This window comes from Mauremys mutica, chromosome 6 (genome assembly GCF_020497125.1).
Source record: "Mauremys mutica isolate MM-2020 ecotype Southern chromosome 6, ASM2049712v1, whole genome shotgun sequence".
Taxonomy (NCBI): Eukaryota; Metazoa; Chordata; order Testudines; family Geoemydidae; genus Mauremys; species Mauremys mutica.
Genome location: NC_059077.1, coordinates 15,502,154 through 15,529,141, shown reverse-complemented (window position 1 = coordinate 15,529,141; position 26,988 = coordinate 15,502,154). Strand labels below are relative to the sequence as shown.

The 26,988-nt window shown below is 40.6% G+C and overlaps 1 protein-coding gene across 1 annotated transcript in view; it reads left to right on the top strand.

The window, feature by feature from the left end:
- The window catches only part of CFAP53 (cilia and flagella associated protein 53), a 32,339-nt gene extending 7,097 nt beyond the window's left edge, over positions 1-25,242 (top strand). Inside the window, exons 3-8 of the mRNA XM_045020087.1 lie at positions 693-866; positions 12,475-12,778; positions 18,243-18,461; positions 22,055-22,271; positions 22,830-22,932; positions 24,739-25,242. Coding sequence (XP_044876022.1) covers positions 693-866; positions 12,475-12,778; positions 18,243-18,461; positions 22,055-22,271; positions 22,830-22,932; positions 24,739-24,967 — 1,246 coding nt within the window. The 3' untranslated portion in view covers positions 24,968-25,242. The remainder of the gene's footprint in view (positions 1-692; positions 867-12,474; positions 12,779-18,242; positions 18,462-22,054; positions 22,272-22,829; positions 22,933-24,738) is intronic.
- Positions 25,243-26,988: the final 1,746 nt, after the last annotated feature.

Genomic DNA, 26,988 nt, shown 5'->3' with positions numbered 1-26,988 from the left:
ACTTGAGCTCCAATTTTGTCTTTTGTCTACTTTAGCATTGATTTTTTTTTGTACTGTTGGCTTCCACAAGATGGATCTTAAAGAAGTGGGGAGCAAGTCTACTGCCATTAGTTCCAGAGTGAATTACAACACTTCTGAAGTATGTCATATTTTGGCCTAAATGTCATAATTAACCACGTGCTTTTCACACGGTATAATGTTTAAAAATAAATTAAATTACAAGAATCATTGCCTAGGCAGGTTTCCAAGGATTTGATCTCTGAACAGTGCCCGGTCTCTTTTTTTGGTTTGAAAGTGGCAGCGTATTTTAACTGCTTCATCTTTTAGAGAAACAGACCCGGCAGAGAAGCACAAGGGTCCGTCCATTCTTGGGTGATTATCAGAATTTCAGTGGCGTAACTACCTTTCATACCAATGCTTGAGTGGGTCCCAAATGACCATATTTATCTATTGCTTTGTCAGTGTGCTAAATTGACATGCCATCAGATAAGAAAATGATTGAGGCATCTACTTGTCTCTCATGGATTGTGTATAATAGATTATGCACACACACACACTTCTGAGCATAGATTCTGTTGGACAAGATTAACTAAAAACTTTCAATCTGATAATCTCATAGTAAATGTACTAAAGATGCAGCATTCAACAGACAGGATTATTTAGCTTTTGTTGAAATATTTTCTTCCTTTCAGGCTTCGGGCACTTCTGGAAGCAGAAGAAAAGAGCTATTTCACTGAGATGGAGTCAATGGAAGAAACCATGCTGGAAAGAGAAGCAAAAATGAGAGAGCGAGCAAAAGTGCTGAGAGAGAAGAGAGAAGAAGACAGACAAAAATTGGTTGCTCTAAAGCGAGAGCAACAGTTCAGGTAACTCAGTGAAAAAATCTTCTGAGACTGAAAGTGGGGTAAGTACATAATCTGACAGGATTGGAAACTGTAAATTAAGGAAGGAAAGATAGATAGGTATAGCTCCAATTTATTTATTTATCTCCTAGAACTGGAAGGGAACTTTTTTTTTTTTTTTAATAATATCAGGGTTGGAAGGGACCTCAGCAGGTCATCTAGTTCAACCCCCTGCTCAAAGCAGGACCAATCCCCAGACAGATTTTTGCCCCAGATCCCTAAATGGCTCCCTCAAGGATTGAACTCACAACCCTGGGTTTAGCAGGCCAGTGCTCAAACCACTGAGCTATCCCTCCCCCCTGACTTGAAAGGTCATTGAGTCCAGCCCCCTGCCTTCACTAGCAGGACCAAGAACTGATTTTTGCCCTAGATCCCCAAGTGGCCCCCTCAAGGATTGAACGCACAACCCTGGTTTTAGCAGGCCAATGCTCAAAGCACTGAGCTATCGTTTCAACATGGTTTATGGCAGAGGTGTCCAAACTTTGTCCAGTTGATGGCTATGCTGACCACTTGCCAAGAGCTGAAGGGCCTCACCTAACTTGAATACAGTGGAGCAGATTGTATTCATCATTTTCAATGAAGAAGTGCAGCCTGTGAGGATAAGGGGTCCAAGTTTGCAATGCTGGTCCAGATCAAGATAGGTCCTAACAAGCAATACTCCCCATTGTGTGTAAACAATGCATTTTATTCTAAAGGAACATGGCAGCAGGCCACATTGAGCTACACTTTGACCATCCCTTGATTCAAACATTCAGAAACAATGAAAGTTTCTTTCATTGATAAAGACTAAAAATCATAAGAACATAAGAAAGGCCGTACCGGGGCAGACCAAAGGTCCATCTAGCCCAGTATCTGTCTACCGACAGTGGCCAATGCCAGGTGCCCCAGAGGGAGTGAACCTAACAGGCAATGATCAAGTGATCTCTCTCCTGCCATCCATCTCCATCCTCTGACGAACAGAGGCTAGGGACACCATTCTTACCCATCCTGGCTAATAGCCATTTATGGACTTAGCCACCATGAATTTATCCAGTCCCCTTTTAAACATTGTTATAGTCCTAGCCTTCACAACCTCCTCAGGTAAGGAGTTCCACAAGTTGACTGTGCGCTGTGTGAAGAAGAACTTCCTTTTATTTGTTTTAAACCTGCTGCCTATTAATTTCATTTGGTGACCCCTAGTTCTTGTATTATGGGAATAAGTAAATAACTTTTCCTTATCCACTTTCTCAACATCACTCATGATTTTATATACCTCTATATATAAAAGTCTTCTCTTTTCCAAGCTGAAGAGTCCTAGCCTCTTTAATCTTTCCTCGTATGAGACCCTCTCTAAACCCCTAATCATTTTAGTTGCCCTTTTCTGAACCTTTTCTAGTGCTAGAATATCTTTTTTGAGGTGAGGAGACCACATCTGTACACAGTATTCGAGATGTGGGCGTACCATGGATTTATATAAGGGCAATAATATATTCTCAGTCTTATTTTCTATCCCCTTTTTAATGATTCCTAACATCCTGTTTGCTTTTTTGACCGCTTCTGCACACTGTGTGGACATCTTTAGAGAACTATCCACGATGACACCAAGATCTTTTTCCTGACTCGTTGTAGCTAAATTAGCCCCCATCATTTCACATGTGAACGTCTCAGCACTTTACCCTGCAAAATCAATCACTTTTGTAGTTCCTCAACAGGATGTAAAGTTATATTTTAGTTTGGTACACGTAGCGTGTAAATGCCCAGAAGTGAATGTGGCCTAAAAATAGGTTTGTGTAGCTCAGCTGAATATATTCTTTCATGAGTTTCAGTGAGAAAAAGTTGAAACTATCCAAAAAAGTCAGGTTTTAAATTTGTTGCACAAATCTTTAGAAGTGATATAACTGGCCATTTTGAGCTAAGGATCTAACTTTTTTTCCTTCTCATGCAGTGCTATCTGACATTCTGGGCTAAATCTTCCTGGGTGCTGAGCCCTGCACCTTCCTTTGAACTCAGTGGGTGTTGTAGGTGCTCATCACCCCTGAGGAGTTGGCACAATATATCTAACTAACTCAGTTCTTTGAATCTTTAGTTTTCTGGGGAAGAGATGGAAATAACTCAAATGAGGGTGAATTATAATTCTTTCTGAAGGGTCCCTCTCAAGCATCAGTGTTTGGGAATCCTTAGCTCCTACTCTCCAACATATAGAAGCTGGAGAGGAAAATCAAGGGTGGAAGACTTGAGTGTACCCTCTCCTTAAACTACAAAGTACCCAATTCACACAAACAAATGTCCTTTTGCTCTCTCAGATATTGATTTTGTGTTCTGGGATAGGTGCTCATGCAACATATGCAGGTGCAAATTCAGATGCCGACTCAAAAATATGGCCCTTGCAATTTACACTATCTCTCTCCTTTCTGTCTGCTCCTAATTTAAGCTGTTAAAAGTCACTTTGGTCTTTAAATTGTTCCAAGGTCACATTTCCTGACTGCCTCAGTAGTTTGCACATGCAACCATTTTCACACCCCAGTTAAGCAATTGCACGGTGAACTGTTCAAATTGCGTGTGTCAGAAGTGGGTGCACAGTTTTTTGGAAGGCCTTTGAAAATTAGGTTTACAAAGTTGCTATTGGAGCACTGGAGATAGTAACATAAAGCTAAGACAATAGAAGTTGGTCTAGTTTTTGAAAAATGGAATGCAACATGCTACCAAAGTGAAGTGAAAGAATAGGCTCTGTCCATGAGTGATGATTGTATCAATTACGGCGTGTCTTTGCTGTGTGTGATCAGAGAAGGTTGTCATCCCTCATATCATCCCTTTTCACTTGAGAGACAAAATATTTAGGTGAAAAATTGCTTTTTTTATTGGATAATAAACATTTCTTAACACAGATAATGATTTATTCCTAAATAGTTATGCTGGAACATGGGATTTGGGCATTTTTGTTGTTTGTACCACAGCTCTTGCAGTGCTGTATGAGCATTTTCATTAGTCACTTCATGGTTTGCAGTAATCATATTGTGTTCATATATTTGAACTGTTGCTCAGAATTTACTAAGCTTATTTATAGGATAATGAAAAGGTAAGTGTAACCTACAAAGATGTAATGTGATGGAGAGGATTCTGATGGCACCTGGGACCTGAGGCGGTAGGACAGGCAATTGTGCTATCACTTTTTTTTTTCCTGTACCTGCTCTGGTGGTGATTCTGCCTCACACTCAGTCTTTCATAGGACTTAATTACCTCTTTCTCCCTCCCATCCTACCCTTGGTACTTCTCTGTTTTTATGTTCCCTTTTTCTTCTCCTTTTGCTCTATGGCCTTTTATCTTGGGATATTTACTTTTTCTCTTCTCCTCCTGGGACCTCTGTACTGGTCCTGGGTACAATTCCTGTCCTATAGATGCCCACATACAAACTTTCTTAGAGTTTCTCTGGTTCAAGTGCCTATTTGTTGCAAGTCCCCATAGCATTAACAGGAAGCAGTAGCTAGTTTTTAACTTTAAGAATCAACCTCCCAGGAAAAGAGTTCCAGTCTCTGTCCTATATTATTAGTGTTACTGTAACACTAGGCACCCTAGTCATGGACCTGGACCCCATTGTGCTAGGCACTGTAAAAACAAGGAACAGAAAGATAGTTCCTGCCCCTGCCCAAATATAAGACAAGACAGCAGACGTGGGAGTACAAATAAACAATCAGACAGTATTGGTGAGCATGATAGACAGTGGTCTCTGCACATCGACAGCCTAACCATTGTCGTTTTCTGTAGATTGATACTTGCATTAGCACTGAGAGAGGCAGCTTGCCCCCTCCTTGTTCTTGAACTACCTGCGTCCAGGGTGACTCCCAGTATAAACTCGAGGAGCCCACGGGGCTATCCTAATTTGCATCTCTGTTGCAGTGGCCACATGGATTATTATAGTGATACAGAATCACTGGGACATAAGCAGGGCCAGCCCTACACCGAATGATGCCCCAGGCAAGGGGCATCTTCGGCGCCCCTCCCCCATTTGTTAAACTTTTGAATATCTTATTGTATTTGTATTCCATTTCACAACTTTGATGCATGATTTGCATGCATAATTTATCCCTGTCATATAAGATGATAAATTTGCACGCTAGAATCTGTAAATCTGTATTTATTCATGTCATATATAGTCAAATAAAAATATTCATTTCCTGTAAGCTTATAGAAACTTTTTAATTTTAAGAATAACTGAAATGGACAAACAGCAAGAAATTGAGCTGTGGACCAGTATTAAATAATGTTACAGTAGGTGACAGCCTTAGAATGTAAACTCTAGTCCTTTAGTTCAAAAGGTTGCTTTTCTTGACTTTGCTCTTGCAAACTGAGGAACAGCTTCAGAGAGATCCAAAGACTGGTCAATGGCATTTTTCAAATGATGAACTAGTAAGCGATGTCAGTCTCTTATTGGCCGCTCTTGTCTGAAGATAGGTTTTAATGAGCCTGAGCTTTGAAAAGCTGTGCTCACCACTCCCAACTATGACCAGGCAGCAAGAGCAGAATTCTCAAAACTATCCACACACTAGGAAAAGTGTCCTTCAGCTCTGCATCATGAATGAATAGGAGAACTTGGAGTAGCAAGTGCTTCATGTGTTGCAAAATGTGACGGATGTTGTCCAATTTGACATCTGCCCTTAAATCCGGCCCTAGAAATAGGAACACTCTGGCCATTTCCTTCCTCCTATCTCGCCCTCTGTGCTGGATCTCCTGGGGGAAGAGGACCTTTTGCACATAGAAACCTCCTCCCCTGACTGCATGTAACCCTTTGCACTGGTTTTGCTGGCACAAAGGAAGTACAGCTCAGCAATGAATTCCCATCTCTCTCAACTGTCACTTTTATATGAGTGCCTTAAAAAATGCAATACAGCCAGCACAAACTGTCAACAGATTGAATTATCTTTTGATCTCCTTCTTAAGGCAGGTATCATCCTTCTTTCTTCCAGTTTCATGCGTTTGTTTAGTATTTTTTCATCCTTTTTTTCCCCAATGAGTGGAGATGGTTAGTGTCATGGTATATGGGGAGAAAGGGTCTCTTCCTCCTAAAGTCTCCAAAAGCTGGTGTCATTTTAATTGTGGTAGGGTACTCTATCACCATGAATTAAAGCTTTGTCCCCTGTACTCACAAGCAATATTTCCATTGCTTCAGATTATCTTGGTTGTTGTGTTACAGCCTGGTCATGGGAGAAAGGTTATTCTTGAGATATTTTGGGCTCAGATATTTGAAAACTTTGAAGAGGAAGAACAAGGCCTTGAGTTTAATCCTGGATTCTCTGAGGAGCCGGTGCAATGGCCAGGGTAGAGATGGCACCTGTTGTTTTATTTGGGCTTCTCTCAGAAGCTTGTAATAGCCAGTTGTACCTCGGCCATAATCATTCTCCCGTGTGTAGTTTGCAAAGCTTCATATCTCTCTCACCTAGTTCATGAAACCACAGGGGGTGATGGTGAGAAGTTATGAACTCAAATGTGAGCAACTAACAATGTGGACAACAACAGATTCTATTTCTATCCCATCTATCGCTGGAAGCATTTTATCCTACCTATCTTGATGCCTAAATGAGATTGGAACCTGGATGAAGGCCATCTTGCTGAAGTTAAACCTAGGAAAGATGGGGATGACTTTTGTAGAAACATTTTGGAAGATTCTTGTAATTTAGAGGGTGGTGCTAATCTCTGCTGCTTTGGGCCTGGTTATTTATTAAAATATGGTTTTATAGCTTTTTTTTTTTTTAAATCACTGGCAACTTTAATTTTTGACAGGTTTCAGAGTAGCAGCCATGTTAGTTTTACTTTGTGCTTGAATAAAGACTGGGAGTGGATTGGTCATTACACAAAGTAAAACTATTTCCCCATGTTTATTTTTCCCTCCTACTGCTCCTCACACCTTCTTGTCAACTGCTGGAAATGGGCCATTTTGATTACCACTACAAAAAGTTTTTTTTCTCTCCTGCTGGTAATAGCTCACCTTAACAGATCACTCTCGTTATAGAGTGTATGGCAACACCCATTGTTTCATGTTCTCTGTGTGTGTGTGTGTGTGTATATATATATATATCTTCCTACTGTATTTTCCACTGCATGCATCTGATGAAGTGGGTTTTAGCCCACGAAAGCTTATTCTCAAATAAATTTGTTAGTCTCTAAGGTGTCACAAGTACTCCTGTTTTTTTTTTTAATTTTTGAGTCATTCCATTTTCTCTTCCTCCCCAGCCTATCAGTTGCAGCCAAAGAGAACTTTCCTTATTGATATATTTTAGAGAAAATTACAATGCCAGAATTTGCATAAAAAGATATCCCCTCTTTCTTGTGATAACACTGCAAGCATCTCACAGAGAAGGCTGTTATCACAGCAATTTTGTCTCAGATCCATTAAATGGATAAATCACTGTGAGGGAAGTAAATTTGGCTTCTGTCTTCTGGAAATTACTATATACAGTCTGCATTTTTAATGTTAAGAGGCTTAGGACAGCAAAGTGAAGAGGTAAAACAGCCATCTGGGGGAGCAGATGTTCACATGTTGCTGTAAAAATTGCTTTGAAGGAATTACTTTGATGGAATCAAGCAATTATAGTTATTTTATATTAAAATTCTAACCATGGCAAACTTTTTTCCCTTGAGAGTTCTACTAAATTCAGGTTGCATGAAACTAATAAACTACTTGCAACTACTAAATTCATATTGCATGAAATAAAATAACAAAAATTTTAATCTCTTCACGGCTGAGAGAACTTTGAACCTCTTGTATTAAGGGAATATAGTTTTCCTTAGGGTAATATCTTTCAGATCTGAAGAATTATACATTTCCTCTGGAATGCTATGGAAACAGTACATTTTCTCATTAATACTGATTATTTTGGTGTCTAGTCACCAAATTCTACCCAAAAGTTAAAATGCAGGTTACCTATAACTAAAATGCAAAAGAATTGGAAACAGCATTTTATAGTTGTTTAACACTCCATACATGCAGCAAGATCCCAGTGAGCCTAATTTATAATTCTTAGCACTTACCGCGCATTTCATATCTTCAGAGCATTTTATAGAACTGAACTCATCCTCAGGACAGCGTATGAAAAGGGGAAGTATTATCAATCCTTTTGTTACAAAGAAATAATCTTAAGTTTGAGAAGGTGTCCAATGGCCTAACCACACCCTCATGCTGGCTCCCTAGATGTGGTAGTAGCATATAATGGCATGTTAGCTGTATTAAGGCAGGGCATCAATTAAAGTGCTAGAGATAACTCGACACAATCCAAAGCATCTGTGGACTTTTATAAAAATAAAAAAAAGGTGAGGCTATAAAATATATAGTTTTGGTTCTTCTGTATGTTCCTTTTTAAGTCACAATTTAAATTTCTAAAACCCAATATTTTTGTTAGAAAAGGAGATGTGATTCCATTGCATGGAACTGGATATTATACCAGCTACTCAAATGTAGCCCACAATCAAAAGTGAAATCCCTAGAAAATGATCTATCAGCAAGTACTTCTTTATGCAACACTCAGAATCTCTGTATTATCACAGAATTTGCATCTTGTTCAGTCTCCTCTCACCTGAGCTACAAGCCATGCTGAGCTCTATGAAAAGCAAAAAAAAATGACTGTTGTGAGAAAAGGCAACTGGAACTAAAATGATGTAAAGCATGTTAACCAAAGCATCCAACAGGCTGGAAAGGTGCTGAGCACTGTTGCTAACTTGAAGTGCCAACACAAAACAACATCAGTGTGGGCAGCCAGGCTTGCAATGTCTAAAAGCTTTGTTTGTCCAAGCTCTTAAACTGAATTCATGTTACTGTAAGGCCTCAAATGTCTATGCCTTTCATTTATCATATGTGGTATCAAGGTCATGGTTATCTATAGCTTTTGGAATGCCCAGAGTACATATATAGTTTCCCAATTTTGTTGGCTTAGATGAGAGGTTATCAATTCTCCCTACTAGCTTAGATGCCCCACCACTCCTTCCAGATTCTTCTTCCCCCTCCCCTTCATGCCTTCTTCCATGCTGCCTCCCTTCAGTCCCTGTCTCTGTGCAGCAGGTGTTCCACCTTCTGTTCACATAGATCCCTCTTCAAAACTCACGTCTCCCCTCAAGGCCATCAGTGCTAACCCTGCTAACTAAAAATGTTGCCACCAACCAGTTCAGTTAAGGAAAAACCCTACAATGTAAAGTAGTGATCCTCAGAAGCATGTATGATTAGTTTCTTGTGTGACAGCTGGCATCCTGGCTGACACACAAGGGATTGAACCTAGGACCTCCAGAGCTAAATGGCATGAGCTACTGCAGGTTGAGCTAAAGAGCCATACTTCTGTACTGTGGGGCTATAATAATGGAGCAAATAATTAAGCAATCAGTTTGCAACCACCTAGAAGATAATGTGGTAAATAACAGCATGGATTTGTCAAGAACAAATTGTGTCAAACAAATGTAATAGCTTTTTTTGACAGGGTAACAAGCCTGGTGGATGGGGGAAGTGGTAGATGTGGTAAATTTTGACTTTAGTAAGGCTTTTGTTACTGTCTCATAAACAAACGAGGGAAATACAACCTAGATGGAGCTACTATATGGTGGGTGCATAACCAGTTGAAAAAAACTTCCCAAAGAGTAGTTATCAGTGGTTCACAGTCAAGCTGGAAGGGCATAACGAGTGTGGTCCCACAGTGATCAGTTCTGGGTCCAGTTCTGTTCAATATCTTCATCAATGATTTAGATAATGGCGTAGAGAGTACACTTACAAAGTTTTCAAATTATACTAAACTGGGAGGGGTTGCAAGTGCTTTGGAGGATAGGATTAAAATTCAAAATGATCTGGACAAACTGGAGAAATGGTCTGAAGTAAAAAGGATGAAATTCAATAAGGACAAATGCAAAGTACTTCACTTAAGAAGGAACAATCAGTTGCACACATACAAAATGGGAAATGACTGCCTAGGAAGGAGTACTGTGGAAAGGGATCTGGGGATCATAGTGGATTACAAGCTAAATATGAGTCAACAGTGTAACATGTTGCAAAAAAAAGAAGAAAAAAAGCAATCATCATTCTGGGATGTATTAGCAGGAGTATTGTAAGCAAGACCTGAGAAGTAATTCTTTTGCTCTACTCTGCCCTGATTAGGTCTCAGCTGGAGTATTGTGGCCAGTTCTGAGTGCCACATTTCAGGAAAGATATGGACAAATTGGAGAAAGTCCAGAGAAAGGCAACACAAATGATTAAAGGTCTAGAAAAATGACCTATGAGGGAAGATTGAAAAAACTGGGATGGGATGGTCTAGATAATACTTAGTTCTGCCACAAGAGCAGGGGACTGGACTAGATGACTTCTCGCAGTCCTTTCCAGTCCTATGATTATATGAACTCCTATCCTCCATGGACAGGTGTAATGCAGACAGATGCCAGTCATCAGTGGGCAGGATCAAACCTGGGACCTTTGACGCTTAGGGTAGGTCTACACTACTGCTTAAATCAATCTAACTTATGTAAGAAAAGGATCCCCCTCCACCCAAGTGACTGACCTAAGCGCTGTCAACACCGGCACTATATCAGCAGGAGACGCTCTCCCGCTGACATAGCTTCTGTCTGTCACGGAGGTGGAGTAATTATGCCAGCAGGAGAGTAGTCTTCCATCAGCATAGAGTGTCTTCCTCAGACACACTACAGCAGTGCAGCTGTGCCAATGTAGTGCTTCTAGTGTAGACCTGCCCTCAGTGTATGAGTCTGTACTGCACGAGCTAAAAGCCAGTTGGCTTTTAGCTAAGGCTGTAGCAGACTCATCAATCTCTAGCTGTGCTAGGTGCTACTAGAGGGGGACAGAGTGCCACAGGCATGGGTTACATACTTCCCATAGCTGAGGAAGCATGTCCTGAACTTCCGAGACTTCCTAGTTGATATCCCAGATGAGCCCCCACTTGTAATGCTGACACAGACCCAGGTCATCGGTGGACAGATTGACCCTGGGACTTCTGGAGCTAAATGCACGGGCTTCTACTGCCTGAGCTTAGAGAGCGATGTGCATGCAGAGTTCTACTGAAGTTAATGAGAATTAGTGTGAGAGTAAGGGGCTGTGCATGTGAATCCCATTGTAGGCATGGGACCTAAGGCATAACCATCTTCTGAGGCGCCTGCAGCATTTTGTGTCTGATTTGTACGGTTCTGTTTATTTAGACTGTAATTTCATTGGAGCAAAGGAAGTGTTTTTCTTTGTATCTTATACAGCACCGTACTCACTGTCAGTGGTTAGCAGATGATAATAGAGCCAGAAGGGGCAATGTTCATTATGGACAGGTCCTCAGTAGCAACATCCAAATCTGTTACTTTCACTTTCAGGGCTGACAAACAAAATTTTAATTTGTATCTTTTTAGGTGAGAAAAAATCCTAAATAATGGGATTTCTTTGGTATTTGTTCCATTATTGCAGTTATGACACTTTTGTGCTCCACCCTGATAACTGCAATACTAGAGGATAGTTTGATGAATATTTAATAATTTTTGCTATACAAAATTATCAGACTAAATAGTCAATGTATAAAATAATAATTGCACATTATACAAATAACTACCAGTTAGTTGTCATACAGTAGTTCCTAAAATACAGTAAATGATCTATCTATATTGATGATCACAATGAATTCCTAAGTGAGCACTGCAATAAACTGTTGAAGATGGTTTTCTATGAGCATTAAATAATGTGGGATATTTTTAGTTAATAAATGCATATATGCTCTTCAGGATAATAATTCTTCATGCTGATAAATATTCACCATTATCTGTTACCTTCCTTTTTGTTTTTACTTTATGTTGATGGTGAACAATGAAACTGCACAACCGGTTTATAGAGTGAATTAAAATGCTTGACACGAAATTGTTCACACTAAATATATATTGATAGCATATGTTGATATTAATTGGAGTTCACTTATAAAAATTAAAGCAGAAGTGCTCTTGAAATATCAATTTTTTTCCCCTTAAATTGAAGGTAAAATATTCATTTTGTATAACCCAGGTGCAGTGAATAAATGAAAGCTAAAATTGTGTTATTGATGTTATATCATTAAACAGGTGTGTTGCTTGTTTGTTGAATGATACTTAATATCTATTCATGGTTGTTCCTGCCATTTTCATAAATGATCCTGGAAAATGTCTGAATTTATTTAATCAAATGTTACTAAAATCTGGTATGTTCTTACTGAACAGTGTAACAGAGATTCCAGCACTGGTGATCAGTTTCTGAATGTGATTCAGCTTCAGGGTTATAGCAAATGCTAAGACAGAAAGTTGGAATGTGTATAATTATATATTCTCTATTTTACAGATGGGTAAACTGAGGCATGTAGCTTAAGGACTTGCTCCTACTTCCATTAATGTCAATGGAAAAATTCCTGTTGACTTCACTGGTGCAAGATGAGGTGCTTAGTGACTTTCCCAGGCCTTAGCAAGAGTTGGTGTTAGAATCAGTTTTAGAATTAGGCAATTTCTGGCTCTGTGTCCTGTGCTCAGATCATTGGACCCTAACTCTGTCTCCATCAAAAGTCACCAAACTAGCTGCCTATTATCTTATGACTTTTTTTGTCATTATATACATGTTCAGAGAACAGTGTGAAGAGGTTCGTTTACAATGGAGTCAGAGACATCAGAGGGAGGTGTGTTCAGACCGACTGGCCCAACTGGCCCTTAAGGAAGAATTGAAGAAGCAAGAGAAGAGGGAGGAACAGATATTTGCAGAGCTTTGGGAAGAGGACCGATTGGCCAAGGAAAAACGAGGGATAGAGGACTTCCAGAAAAAATCCGAACAGAATCAAGAATTGCTGAATGTGCTTAATGCCCAGGTAGCTGCACTGGATGCTCAAAAAGAGGAGGCAAAGCGACTGAAAGAAGAAGAGGCTCGATTAGTGGTAATTTGATATTGGGTCATATCATATGCAGGGTCATAATTAAAGTTTTACCTTCCATGGATATTTAAATTAGTGTGCACCTGACTTGAATCTGCTGCTGATTTTTCACGGCAGGCTACAAAGCTCACCTGTGTTAATAAAATTTTTCTGAAGGAACAGGTTGAAGGATAAATGTTTTTAGTCTGACTGGGCTGGGAGTGGTTGAAAATTGACCTGGAGTGAATAGAATCTTCTTCATGTGTGTTTTTCAATGACTGAAATGCTCAGAGCCTAGCTTTGGGGAAGGGACTGTCTACTAGTATTTGGCGGTGATTTTCAAAGAGAAAATGGAAATTGGGCATCCAACTCCGTCAGGTTGCTTTGAAAATAGCCTATATTTCTACAGCATCTAGCACAGTGAACCTGGGTGTGGCCTAAAGCACTCTGTAATACAAATAATACTGAGCACTCGATAATAATAGATGCATATTATAAATCACAGGGCACTTAAGGGTACTTAAAGCTGTCTTTCATTTAAAGTAATGGGAATTAAGCATCCAAATCCCTTTGGTCTCTTTGAAAATCTCTGCCATGTAGCAGTAAACAGTCCATACACCATTTCAATAATTTCAAACCACACATAGGAAAATTTCTGTTTGCTCCAGGGCAACTTTCAGGGCACACCCCGCCAGACTAAAATCACCTGTCTTTCAACGTACTCCTTTAGGGAAAAAATTATTAAAACAGATAGGCTTTGCAGCCTGCTCTAAAAGTCATTTCTGTGAAAGAAGAGGTGGAAGTTGGTAACATCATTTTTTCAATGCTGTGTCTGCCTCTACTACTACTTAGAGGTTTCATTTAGGTTTAGCACAGGCAATGGACAGCAAAGTATGTCTGTGTATCCTTGTTTTATCAACATGTTTATGTTAGGGCCTAGCACAAATTATTTGAAAGCTGTTTTCTCTCTACGCAATAATATCATAGTATTTTATTGCTTTGAAGACAATTTTGCTCCTTCTACTAAACTCGTCTAATGTTCAGAAATGCTTTGGCAGCATTGATAAATAGGCACAGCATAGCCAATTTCTACTAGCCATTGTAATGGAAATGGATTATTTAGGGAGAAAAATAATTCTATCTTTGCTGTCTTGGACCCTGTCCATCTTACAGCACTAACCTGTGCTAGCTGTAGCTCTTAGAAAATGATTGCTAAGTTAATATGATTTACATGCATGGTGCAGAGGTGTGTTTTGCAGAAACATGCTTCAGCCTTTCTGGAATGTCCACATTCAATCCTGCTAAAACTATGTCCATATCCTCCAGAGGATGAACACTGTGGGAGTTTTGTGCTGCCATCACATGATGCCACACACCATCGTACAGTGGATGCAGTGCACTGCAGACATTATCCAACATGGATGCAGATCAGTCCTTTGTCACAGCTGCTACTGCTCATTTTTTTGCCATTCATAGGCATCAGACTGCTTCTAGCTGGAGAAGTCGGTTGAGAGCAGGGAGGTTAAATACCCTGGGTAGTAGCTGCATTATTACTATTATACAGCTCTGTTCTATCTCATGGGCCTGGTGTGGCAGTCGAGTGTTGTGTATGCTGTGTATCAAATACTAGACTATCAATCTACTCTTTGGAGGCCTGAGAGAGTGGAGCTGGCAAACTAATCTGTCTACAACCTGTATCTGTTTTGAGGAGGGTACCCCTAAACAAAGAGTGTTGTACATTAGCACACTTACTTGGTGTTGGCAGCTGGGATATCAGTCAGTGGGATGACTGGTATGGCTTTGACTGACGTTGCATACCGGTAACAAACATTTATGTTTTGGACTCAGGCACTCAGATGCTACAATGATGAGTTTGGGATAAATGCCTAAACAGATAATTTGCTTGCTGGTGTTAAGGAAGCTTGGAGAATGGGGTAAATAATTCTGGCATTAGCATCTCTATCATATGTTGGCAAATTTTACAGTTGTTAATAGAGATGTATTTCCTAATTCACTCCTCATCCTGTCCCACCCTTGATCTTTATTCCATTGGTTGTCGTTTATTTTTCAAATGATTTCTCTGACATTCTGTATCTCCATTCATTGATGATCACGATGGTCCATTCTGGCTTTCGATACATAAGCTATGAATCTCTCATTAATTCTTGATTTTTCTGATGCCTGACTGTGGTTCCCTGTGAAATCTTTTTGGAATTTGACTTACTGCTCTCTGAAGCTGAGGGCTCAGCTACTCTTTCCACTGAGTGGTGACATGATGCTGTTAACTTTTTCTTCAGCCTCCTCTGCAGATGTATTGTAAACCATGAATTTACCCACGTAGGCCTCCATTTTCAAAAGTGAATAGTAATTGTTTTTGGGTGCCCAACTTGAGACACCTTAAAGGGGCCTGATTTTGAGACATGCTAAGGCATCTTTAAGGTGTCTCAGGTTAGGCACCCAAAAACGGAGGTAGCCAGAAACCACTTGTCACTCTTGAATTAGTCTTTATTATTTATCCACATTGCCTCCTTTTCCCCCAGATCCCCCATTTTAGTGATAAATGTAGTGCTCATGAAAGTGGCAATGGTCATGCTATTCTGACTGGGAGTCGGGCAAGCACTACACAAGTTTCCCTGTACATCTCTTCCATTGCACTTCAGTCCTCACTTGCTATAAGACTGTAAATAGGTTAAAAATTGACAGTGTTTCAGTACCACAACTATACAAACTTATGTAGAATAAACACTGTGGATCAAATTCGACCTCATTCTCATGCAATTACACTGAAGATAGAATTTGGCCAAAAACCTGTATAAACTGCCTCCTCCTCCAATAACTTGCCATTACTCTGCATCATTTTTCTCTCCTTTACTGTTCAACATCTTCATCATACATGGGGTGACTCAGATACAGTGATTTCTGATATTTTTATTATTTTTACAGTGCTCAAAAGTGTGCTGGGCTCTTCCCAGTTCAGATTAACAGACTCCATCTCTGCACTGGAGCGCTTACATTGCCATCAGTAACTTTGAAGCAGAATTGCAGACTCAGTGCACAATTTATGTCCCAGCATGGTATCCAGTTATTTTCTTTAAAAGGGGAGCTTTTCCACTGTGTAGGAAAGATAGGAAGTATGGCAAGAGACCACTCTGGCTTAACCAGGAGATCTTCAATTATCTAAAAATCAAAAAGGAATCCTACAGAAAGTGGAAACTAGGTCAAATTCCACAGGATAAATATAAACAAATAGCACAAGTATGTAAGGACAAAATTAGAAAGGCCAAGGCACAAAACAAGATCAAACTAGCTAGAGACATAAAGGGTAATAAGAAAACATTCTACAAATGCATTAGAAGCAAGAGGAAGACCAAGGACAGGGTAGTCCTGTTACTCATGGTGGTGATGGGGGGATAACAAAAGAAAATGTGGAAGTGGCAGAGGTGCTTAATGACTTCTTTGTTTCGGTTTTAACCAATAAGGTTGGTGGTGATTGGACATCTAACATAGTGAACGCAAGTGAAAATGAGGTAGGATCAGAAGAGGCTAAAATAGGGAAAGAACAAGTTAAAAATTACTTAGACAAATTAGATGTCTTCAAGTCACCAGGGCCTGATGAAGTGCATCCTAGAATACTCAAGGAGCTGACTGAGGAGATATCTGAGCCATTAGCGATTATCTTTGAAAAGTCATGGAAGACAGGAGAGATTCCAAAAGACTGGAAAAGGTCAAATATAGTGCCAATCTATAAAAAGGGAAATAAGGACAACCTGGGGAATTACAGACCAGTCAGTTTAACTTCTGTACCCGGAAAGATAATGGAGCAAATAATTAAGCAATCAGTTTGCAAACATCTAGAAGATAATAAGGTGATAAGTAACAGTCAGCATGGATTTGTCAAAAACAAATTGTGTCAAACCAACCTGATAGCTTTGTTTGACAGGGTAACAAGCCTTGTGGATGCGGGGAAGCAGTAGACGTGGTATATCTTGACTTTAGTGCAGTAACTCCTCACTTAAAGTCATCCTGGTTAACGTTGTTTTGTTGTTACGTTGCTGATCAATTAGGGAACATGCTCGTTTAAAGTTGAGCAATGCTCCCTTCTAACGTCGTTTGGCAGCCACCTGCTTTGTCCACTGCTTGCAGGAAGAGCAGCTCATTGGAGCTAGCTGGTGGGGGCTTGGAACCAGGGTGGACCGGCAGCCCCCCTATCAGCTCCCCGCTCCCCTAAGTTCCCTGTTTCCCTCTGCTGCAGCCTCCTAGCAGGCTAGCAATTGCCGGCTTTCAGCTGTCCCTCCCACAACTGCCATGTGCTGCTTCTGCCCTCTGCATTGGAGCTGCTTCCAGAGACTCCTGCTTGCTGTATATATATAGTCTTTTGTCTGGTGAAAAAAATTTCCCTGGAACCTAACCCCCTCATATACATTAAATCTTATGGGGAAATTGGATTTGCTTAACATTGTTTCACTTAAAGTTGCATTTTTCAGGAACATAACTACAACACTAAGTGAGGAGTTACTGCAAAGCTATTGATACTGTTTCAAATGACCTCATAAACAAACTAGGGAAATGCAACCTAGATGGAGATACTATAAGGTTGGTGCAAAACTGGTTGGAAAACCGTTCCCACAGAGTCGTTATCAGTGGTTCACAGTCATGCTGGAAGGGCGTAATGAGTGGGGTCCCACAGGGATCAGTTCTGGATCCGGTTCGGTTCACAATCTTCATCAGTTATTTAGAGAATGGCATAGAGAGTACACCTATAAAGTTTGCAGATGCTACCAAGCTCTGAGGGGTTGCAAGTGCTTTGGAGGATAGGGTTATCATTCAAAATTATCCTGATCTACTGGAGAAATGATCTGAAGTAAATAGGATGAAATTCAATAAGGACAAATGCAAAAGGAGGGAACAATCAGTTGCACACATACAAAATGGGAAATGACTGCATAGGAAAGAGTATCTGGAAAGGGATCTGGGAGTCATAGTGGACCACAAGCTAAATATGAGTCAACAGTGTAGCACAGTGGAGATACTCTGAATTTACACTGGTGTAACAGGAAGCAGAGGTTGGCTCTATTATTAGAAATGGCTATAGTTAATATTTATTGTACACAGATTCTTTTGTCTGAAAATTTTAAAGTGTTCAGATACAAATAATGAATTGATGCTACTCTTGATTTGCAACAACATATGAATCATTGCCCATCATAAGTATTTAGAGCGCACCAATCTCTCCATTTGGCAATGAAACATACATGATAATTAGAAAATCCTGAATTCTAATGAATAATATGCTAAAATATTCATGCTTTAACAACTGTATTAGATGACAATAGTAAATCTGAAATCCCCTAGCATTAGCAAGCAAAATCTTCAATATTTATCTTCCCATTTATATGTTCCAATTAAACTAATCCCAGCCATCTTTTTTTTTTTTTTTGAAGTTATACAGTGATCTTGCAAGTTGGCTGCTCTTCTTTTATTGTTGCAGGAAGAGGAAATGAAGCTGTTTAAACTAGAAAATGAGCGAGTTCAGATGGAGAAATTACAGAAACAGAAGGAACACAGGGACATGTTGATCAGTTCAGCTCGGGCAAAGATGAAGCGTCTTAATCGGGAAAAACAAGAGGAACTTGCTCTAGACATGAAGATCCTAGAACGATTTTCCCATGAATCCCAGGAAGACACAGAGGGAAAAAATCAAAGAAAAGTAAGAGCAAAGGGCATTTGGTCTTTTTCAAATTGTCTGATCTCCTGACTTGGACTAATTCCATTGACCTCAATGGCGTTACATAGGTGTGAGATTGGAATCAAGCTCTATTCTGTTTATAAATTGATTTTTTTTGTTGGAAATCTTTTTATATTTTATTAAGGTCTTTGCATATTTCATTTCTTCATGCCTGCGATCTACTTTTCTAAAGGAGCCTGCTGTCATGTTAAAGGAAGAGGGAAACATTTTAAAATGAATAGCATTAGCTAGCAGCAAAGAATCCTGTTGCTGCTTTTACAGATCCAGACTAACACGGCTAGCCCTCTGATACTTGACAGCATTAGCTAGGTTTGCACTTGACCAGATTAGAGGTCTGGGGCAAAGGACGAATCCCAGAGGATCATGGAATCTAATCTGGTCTGACCCACATGCTGCTTCTACTGTGTTCAAGTCAGTGGCTCTTTTGGGGCTTTACACAACCTGGCCGGGAATATAAGTTAGTCTAATGCTAAGCTTTCTGCAGTTTCATGGATGTTGTTGACTGGATATTTATAACTGCAGAGAAAAATAAATCTTATTTAAACTGAACTGAAATGTATTTAAATACTAACAAAATTGTTTAAAATCTTTAATTATTAGCTAGATATATGTGTAGTTTAAGTTTGCAATTGAAATACTTTAAATGGCACAAGCTGACTTGAATTCAGACTTCTCTGTCTCTACTACAAATTCACTAGCACTTAAGGTTCAGTCTTGCATTGTGCTATTGGGCTTTTGCTTTTTTTATGATTTATAAAGATAGCCTGAAGGAAAAAAGGGAAGGGAAGGGAATCCTGCTTGCTTTATACTTTAGAAATTGAAGTCTTGTTTTTAATCAGTCTGTTCGCAACCATTTTTTTAAACTATTTATCTCCAGCTTCCTTTCCTAGTATTGAAAGGATGTTTCTGTTAAAGTTCAATACCTGTCCCCTTCAGTTAAGGTGTTAGAGCTCGTAATAAACATCTCTGTTTCCTGAAAACATCTGAGTTCAAGAAATCTGCTATTTCTTAAATTAAAAACAAGTAGATTCACCACCGCCTGGAAACAAAAAAATCTTTTGCAGGTTACCATTAAAGCTGAGTAAGGAACTGCACTCTTTATTCTGCTTTAGCTGTTTATAAGCTAGTGCATGTTAGGGAAATGCTGCAAATATTTCCTGCATTCATAGCACTGGTTCCGTTCCACTGGGGTTAGGCAACAGCGGGAACCCTGGTATAGAAAAGGTACAGGTCTGCCACTGACATTTAAAGCACCATGTCAGTTAGACCTGTTCAGAGCAAAGTTAGATGACCTGGTGCTTAACACTGATGATACCCAGCATTGCTAGCAGTGGTGGAGCTGAACTGGTGTCCTTAACAGTGGGAGGTTTTTGCTTTCAGCATAGACAAGACTGGTAAAGTTAATGGCTGTTACAGGAAAAAGTCAGAGTCCTAAACTCAGATTCTGGCACGTAATTGAAAGAAAAAATAATTTTGAACTATGTAGTTAGAAAATGTATGTATTTGTATGAATGAGTCTACGTATTCTGTAAGTGATTTACCCTAGGATTTTAAGGAGTTTTTTCAGATTTAAAAGCACTGCAGTTTACTTTCAAAATAGGGCTAGAGTTTCCTTAGAAGATAGGTTGTTGTATTAAAAGTCACTAGTCTGGGTTCTATTCCTGGCTTTGCCACAAAGCTGCTGTGTTACTTTGGGCAAGTTACTTCATTTCTCAATGCCTAAGTTTCCCCTGCTGCAAAATGGGGATCATGATTACAAAAAAAAGGTAAAGAGCTTTGAGATCTACAGAAGAAAGTGCTATAAATGAACTAAGTTGGATCATGCTGGCTCAAATTATTCTTCTGTGTTCAAATTTACTGTCTAGATTCATCAATTCAAAATATTATGTTATGCTTTACGAAACTTTTTTCTTGATTTCATCAAAAATGTAAATTTTAGCCTAATGATGCTTCCGATGCTAAAGAAAGGTTTTCAGTCTTGATAAGATGCAATAATGCTGGAAATATTTCATAATTTGAACTGAGTTTGTTTCAAATTCAGGTTTAATTTATTTTTACAGTAATTGGCCAAGCTTGTGAGTTCCTACATTCAACATGATGGCATTTCTCTGTCTGTTTGTATGTAATGCAATAACTTTTGAATACCGCATCCAACCAATTCCAATATGTCAGGGAGTGTTGTGGGTGTCAAGGGACAGAATCCTATTAAAAATGGGAAAACTGGCAGGGGGGGGATAGGGGATTGTGACAGGGTGTATGAACCCTGCACCAGGCAGGAAGGAGTTAAGGAGTTGCTCTTGGCTGCAGTGGCCTGTCCTGCCACATCTGCAAGTCATGTTAGGAATGGAGGAGGGGTTTGACACTGGGGAAGTTCACTACCTCCTGGGCAGCTCTGGGAAGAGAGCAGAGTGCTGAGCTTCCCGCCTCCCAGGGAGAGGCCTGGAAGAGAGCAGAGTCTAAAAGAAGTCCCCTGAGGTGAAGGGTCCTGTATCCTGTTCCTTGTGCTAAGGAACCAGTGGACTTTGAGCCATACCCTTCAGAGTGCTATTGAGCACCCCACTTGAGTGACTGGACAGAGAGTGAACATACAATTCTGTCACCTCCCCAAGAGGCACTGTTGAAGGACCAAAACCCTGCTGGAGAGACACAGAGCCCGTTGTATCTGATCAGCAGACCTATCAGCTTCAGAGGGGAATACACACAGCCGCTGCCAATGCTGGGGGGAGCAATGGTATGCGGGAAAGGGAAACCTGGGAGGGACACAGGGCCCCTGCCACCAGGCACAGGGGCAGCAAACAGAGCCCTTAGCATGTCAGAGGAATGAGGGACGTTGGTATTGGGGAAGGAAGGAGTGTGGAGCACACAGAACCCCTGGCATGATGAAGGGTGGGGGATTGCAGGGAGTCCCTGAAATAGAAGGTGGGTAGCACGCAGGGAGTTTATGCAGGCTGTGGAGGGATGCAAGGAGCCCCTGCTGTAAGAGCTCGTCCTACAGATGCTATGAGGTGCACAACTCTCTGGTAATAATACTTTTCAGTGACAGGGCGTGATTCTCTTCTCACATCAGTGTAAATCCAGTATAACTCCTTTTGAACTCAATGGAATGACCACTGTAAAACTGGAGCACAAAGTGATTAAGTGACAGCGAGATATGGCAGAGTTTGGAAAAGAAGCCAAGGGCATGTCTGTGCTGCATCTGGGAGCAAGCCTCCCAGCCCTGCTCAACTGACTTCTACTAGTGGAGCTCATGCTAGTGTGCTAAAAACAGCTGTGTAGATGGTGCTGCTTTGGCTGGAAGCTTGGGGTCTGAAGCGTGGGATGGCTTGAGAAGTCAAGCTCCAGCCTGAGCCACAACATGTACACAGCTGTTTTTAGTGCACTCACGCAAGTCTGTGCACCCAGGCTGGGAGTCTCGCTCTCAGATGCAGCATAGACATGCGCCCAGTCTTTTTCCCAGTCTACCACCAGACACTCCTTTCCATGAATAAAATAACTTTTGAAATGCCTTTTTGAACTAGCTTATTGAAAGTCTATATACCATCCACATTTTGTAGCAAGAGCTGTTCAAGGAGCAGCAGATGTATCGGGAATATCTGGCTCAACAATTGGAAGAGGAGACGCGTCGAGAGAAAGAAATGGACAAGCTGCTGGAGGAAGAGATAGAGAAGTCTTGGGCCAAGAAGGCTGAGCAAATGAGATTGGAAAAGGAAGCTAGGAAACGGCTAATGAAAGATGTCCTGGATACAAGACGACTGCAGATTGAGGAGAAGTGTAAGAAATTTCAGCACAGTTAGTCTGTGGGTCAAGTACTGCCCATGGTAAAGTGAATGCAAGTTCTGTCATAGTCAATTGAGATGGCACATACTTTCCCTGAAAGCAGAATTTGGCCCCAAGTGCATGTGGGGGACAAATGGAGGACCCTGGTATGGGGTCGTGAGGGGGGCACACAAAGAATTGGGGACACATACTGCATAGACACTATTACAACAAATACGACAGTGCTATTGCATTAGGGACCAATCCTACAGTCTTATTCATACAAACAGTCTTTACTCATGCTAGTTATCCCATTGACATGAGTGAAACAAAGACTAATCAAATAAAGATTGTAGGAGTAAGCCCTTATTTCAGAACATTCTGAAATTGTATATGTGAAATCCTCTCTTCTAAGTGACAGATGTGGGTGCAAAAATACCAACAACATCTCTCCTATTGCTTTTGGGCCTTTCCAGAAGCAGCAAGACTCAAGCCTGCCATTTAGAATAAGCTATTTGGGTTTAAGTTTACATCCTTCCAAGGTTAGCAGTGCATTTATTTTTCCTTTTGCAGTGGAGAGAAATGCAAAGCAGCAGGAAGAACTTGCTCAGGACAAGGAACTATTAGCTGAAGCCATTAAAGAACTCAATTTTATAGAAGAAGAAAAATATTTAAGGTATGTTTTCCTTCTGATGTCAGTAAGTTTTGTAATAAAGTTGAGTCTTAAACTCTTCAGAATTGTATAATTCTCATTTTGAAGTAGTAATGTAATAGCAATGGGCTTTATTCTGTGCAAATTTTCTCTGCAGGTGCTATACTGTCTAGCCAATTTGCTATTGACTATTCAGTAGTACCTATGTTATACTGAAATTGGTATTACACAACCACCCAAACCTGATTGTTCATACACAATTGTATTCCACCAAGTGTAATTGTCTTGAGCTTACTGGTTGTTTTTAGTAAGTACATACCCATATGCTGAGTTTTGAGAGAGATTAATTCAGCTACTTAAGCATAAGAGTTGGAATGTTCTGGCTTATTGCAAAACTTTATCCACCCTTGAAGAATATTGACTGACAATGCATTCAGGCATTGAAACACAAGACCACACCATCAGAACAAACACTCACTAGCTTATGCTCGCCTGAGGAAAGAGTACTAGTACTTAGCATTCTCTGAACTACAGCGGTTCTAGATGTCATGTACACAGGCCTTCCTTTACAGTTTCATTTTACTATAAATAATGTTTTATCCACTTGATTCCTTTTCCATACTGTTGCCCATTCTGATGCTTATTTAGAGAAAGTAATGGAGTAGCCCCTTCCAGAACCAATATCTGTTTCATTCCATGGTATTTTGGCAAAAGCTTTACGGTTAACAGAAAAGTTCTCTGACCATCTCTAGATTGGTGGCAATCACACTCTGTGGAGGAAGAGGTGCTGGCCATATCACTTAAAATAGATGTGCTGCACTTTTTTGTCAGTGTCAGGAAGCAGAGTCTTGCCACATGGCTCACACAGCTCCTCATTAATGCACTGGTTTTGAGGAAACTGTTGACACTTAAGTACGATGGTGATGGGTGCTTTAGAAATACACGAGGTAGGTAGATGGGCTGTTCAAACAGCACTCCAGAGGATAGCAAAGGTTCAGTGCAGGTCTTGGGGTAGAACTCACTTTCTTCTCCCAAGCCATTTCTCAGAGTAATGTTAGCATAAGGCCATGGCAGGAATCTCTGGCCTGCCTTCTTATATGGAAGTACATAATAGAGTTATCTTAAAAACAAGAGAGGGAAAATTGGATATTAGGGTGCTACAGGCATGAAACATAGCCAGATAAAAACCTAGACCTAACAATTAAGTATATTCTGTATAATCCTCTGTCATCTCCTCACCACAATAACAGACAGATAAAGAGTTACAGAGATTTTGTGAGGGAGGAAAGCATACGACTTATTTGATTAATGATTGTTTGTTCACTGATCATTGTTTGTTAAGCACTGAGATTGTACTCTGATTTATAAGCCACAGTAAAGACATATTGTGCCCCCAAAGAGTTTATAGTTTATTAAAATGTGGTGGTTGTTCATTAGAATAGTAGTTAATGATAACAAGTAGGAGTTTTAAGCAGTATTTCACATAAGATTGATAAATGATACCACAAGAAATCTGAACTGTTAATTTTTTATCTTTAACTTCTAAGAGTAGGTCTACACTGCCCATGTTACAGCACGGCCACTGCATGCTTTATCGATAGGGAAGAGCTCTCCCGACGATAAAAAATAACCACCCCAAATGAGTGGTGGTAGCTGTATTGCCAGGAGTATAGCTCCCGGCAATAAAGCGCTGTCTATACTGGTACTTTTCAGCGCTAAAACTTTTGTCACTCGAGGGTGTTTTTTCACATCCCTGAATGACTAAAGTTTAGCGCTGAAAGTGGCAGTGTAGACACAGCCTAAATGAGACATTTGCCATGTCCTTTGCAGACGAATGCAGGAGGCCAAAGAATATCGGGAGCAGCTGCAGGCTCAAATTACCTATCAGCAGCAGGCCCACGTTGCTGAGGAAGAAGAGAAGCAGCGAGAATATGAATCAGGACTAGCAGCAGAGAGAGTGTACCAAGAAAAGATGAAAGACATTCTATCAAGACCCTACATGAAACTAGCAGAAATCCATCCCCTGAGAAGAAAACTAATGTCTAATCTGCAAGTATAGCATTTGCTTATTGTGATGTATACAACTTCAGCTCCCTTTAGACTGTATTTAAAACAGTATATATGAATTTTTACTTTTCATACTAATTAATATATCTGGTTCCATTTTCCCTGTATTTGTATGCAAATCATTTTAAGAAGCATATATGTATAAGAATTAGACACCTTTTCAAAGGGCTATTTTTCCCCTTTGGATTTTCTTTGAGACAATAACTTTTCCTCCGTTTAGATTCAGAAATTTTTACATTTTAAATAAAACAACACGGTGTATGAATAGCATCTATGAAATGAACTGCATGTAAGTGTTCCTCAAAAATCTACAGAAAGGCATATTTGTAGAAGAATTTCAGGAAACTTTAATTGGGCCATACAGATAGTTCAGCTTTTAAAGGGTCATTTTAATTATGTATTTAAACAAAAAACACTTGCTGCACATTTTTAGTATCTTTGAAAAATATGTAGTGTGTGTCCACTTTATTTCTGAGACTCTTTCAAAGGGATAGTAAATACAAATCTTCATAGACCTCGGTGACTAATAAGGATCTGTGGTGTTGTCAGAGTGTACCGGTGTGGTGCTCTGCTTTCTCCTTGTTGATATCACTCGGCTGCCTGCGTGAGTTCCCTCTGTGTGCTGCCCCCGCTCTACAGATAGCTGACACAGCAGACCCGACGAGAACCCCCAATAACCACAGAGTCCAGTAAGATGCAAAGTCACGTCGGCTAGGTTTATTGCGACCTCGGACACAATTGCAGTTCCCTGTAGGTTTCTTAGCCTAATTCAGGGCATACTACAAGAAAGTGCCTCTTGGCAATGGACCCGGCTCAGTGGCGGGACTTTCCACTCCCCCTTCGGCCGGACCAAGACACCGCCCCAGGGATGCATTCTTATACACAGATACAAACAAGTTACACATCACTCCTGACGTATGAGGTACAACCCCTCCACGTAGCACGGTACAACCCCTCTACGTAGTAAGGTGCCGCCTTTCACCTTGTACATGTTGGTTCGATCAAAACAACTCTATCCATCATATTACCCTTTTGCCCCTGTCATTGGGATGGGCCAGCCTGTTCTTTATTATCTGTGTGGAATGTATAAGTATGTGAATGTTCAGTACCTTTTAGGTACGTATCAGCCCTTTCCTTGCCAGCTTCTGTGAGCAGGGCCTGCCTCTGGCTCACAGCTTCACTTTGCTTTATGTTAGCAAAGTCTTGACCATTACTTTAGTTCAGGCCTCAGGCCTCATACCGGGCCTCTGATACCAAGGTTTATATCTTAGGGCCTCCTCTTAATACATGTGGAACTTCAGGATCTCCAAAACTGATCTGTTAAATTATTGCTGGGAGAAATTTACTGCATAAGATGACTAAAATCGCAATTTCTTCCTAAAAGGGTTGTTCTCCACCTGTCTAGGGTTCAGTCCTGCATTTCTTGCATACCCCAAATGTTCACAAATACTTTATTTTGCTTGCACAAGATACAGAGGATCAAGCTGTGTTGCAGGGTGGTTGACTCCGTTAAGGGGAGTCAGGGCCCAACCTACCTGTGACAGGCTCCTGTAAGGGAGAATGAGCCAACCCAGACACACATGGCTGGCTGGCTGGCTGGCAGGCAGCTAATGAGGCTGATAAAGGGGTACCAGTGCTGGGGTGGGAGTTTCTGGAGACAGGGAGCTCTTGAGGAGATGTGCTCCTAAGAGAGCTGATAAGGAGAGCCCCCAAGAGTAGGGAACCTAGAAGGTGTGCTCCTGGGGACAGGGAACTCCCAGGACAGCTGATCAGGAAGGCTCATGTAAGCAAAGACCCTAGATGTGCTTCTAGAGAGGAGAGATTTCTAAGGGCAGAGTTACAGCTGGCAGCCCTCCAAGAAGGCCTATTCCCAGCAAAAGGATCTCCCAGACAGTGGTGAGAAACACAGCCCATCACGAACTACGTGCTGTCCCAGAGAAGGGATTCAATTGACAGATCTCTGCCAACTCTGGCTCCAGGGAAGGATTCTATTGAGGTAGCAGCAAGAGGCCT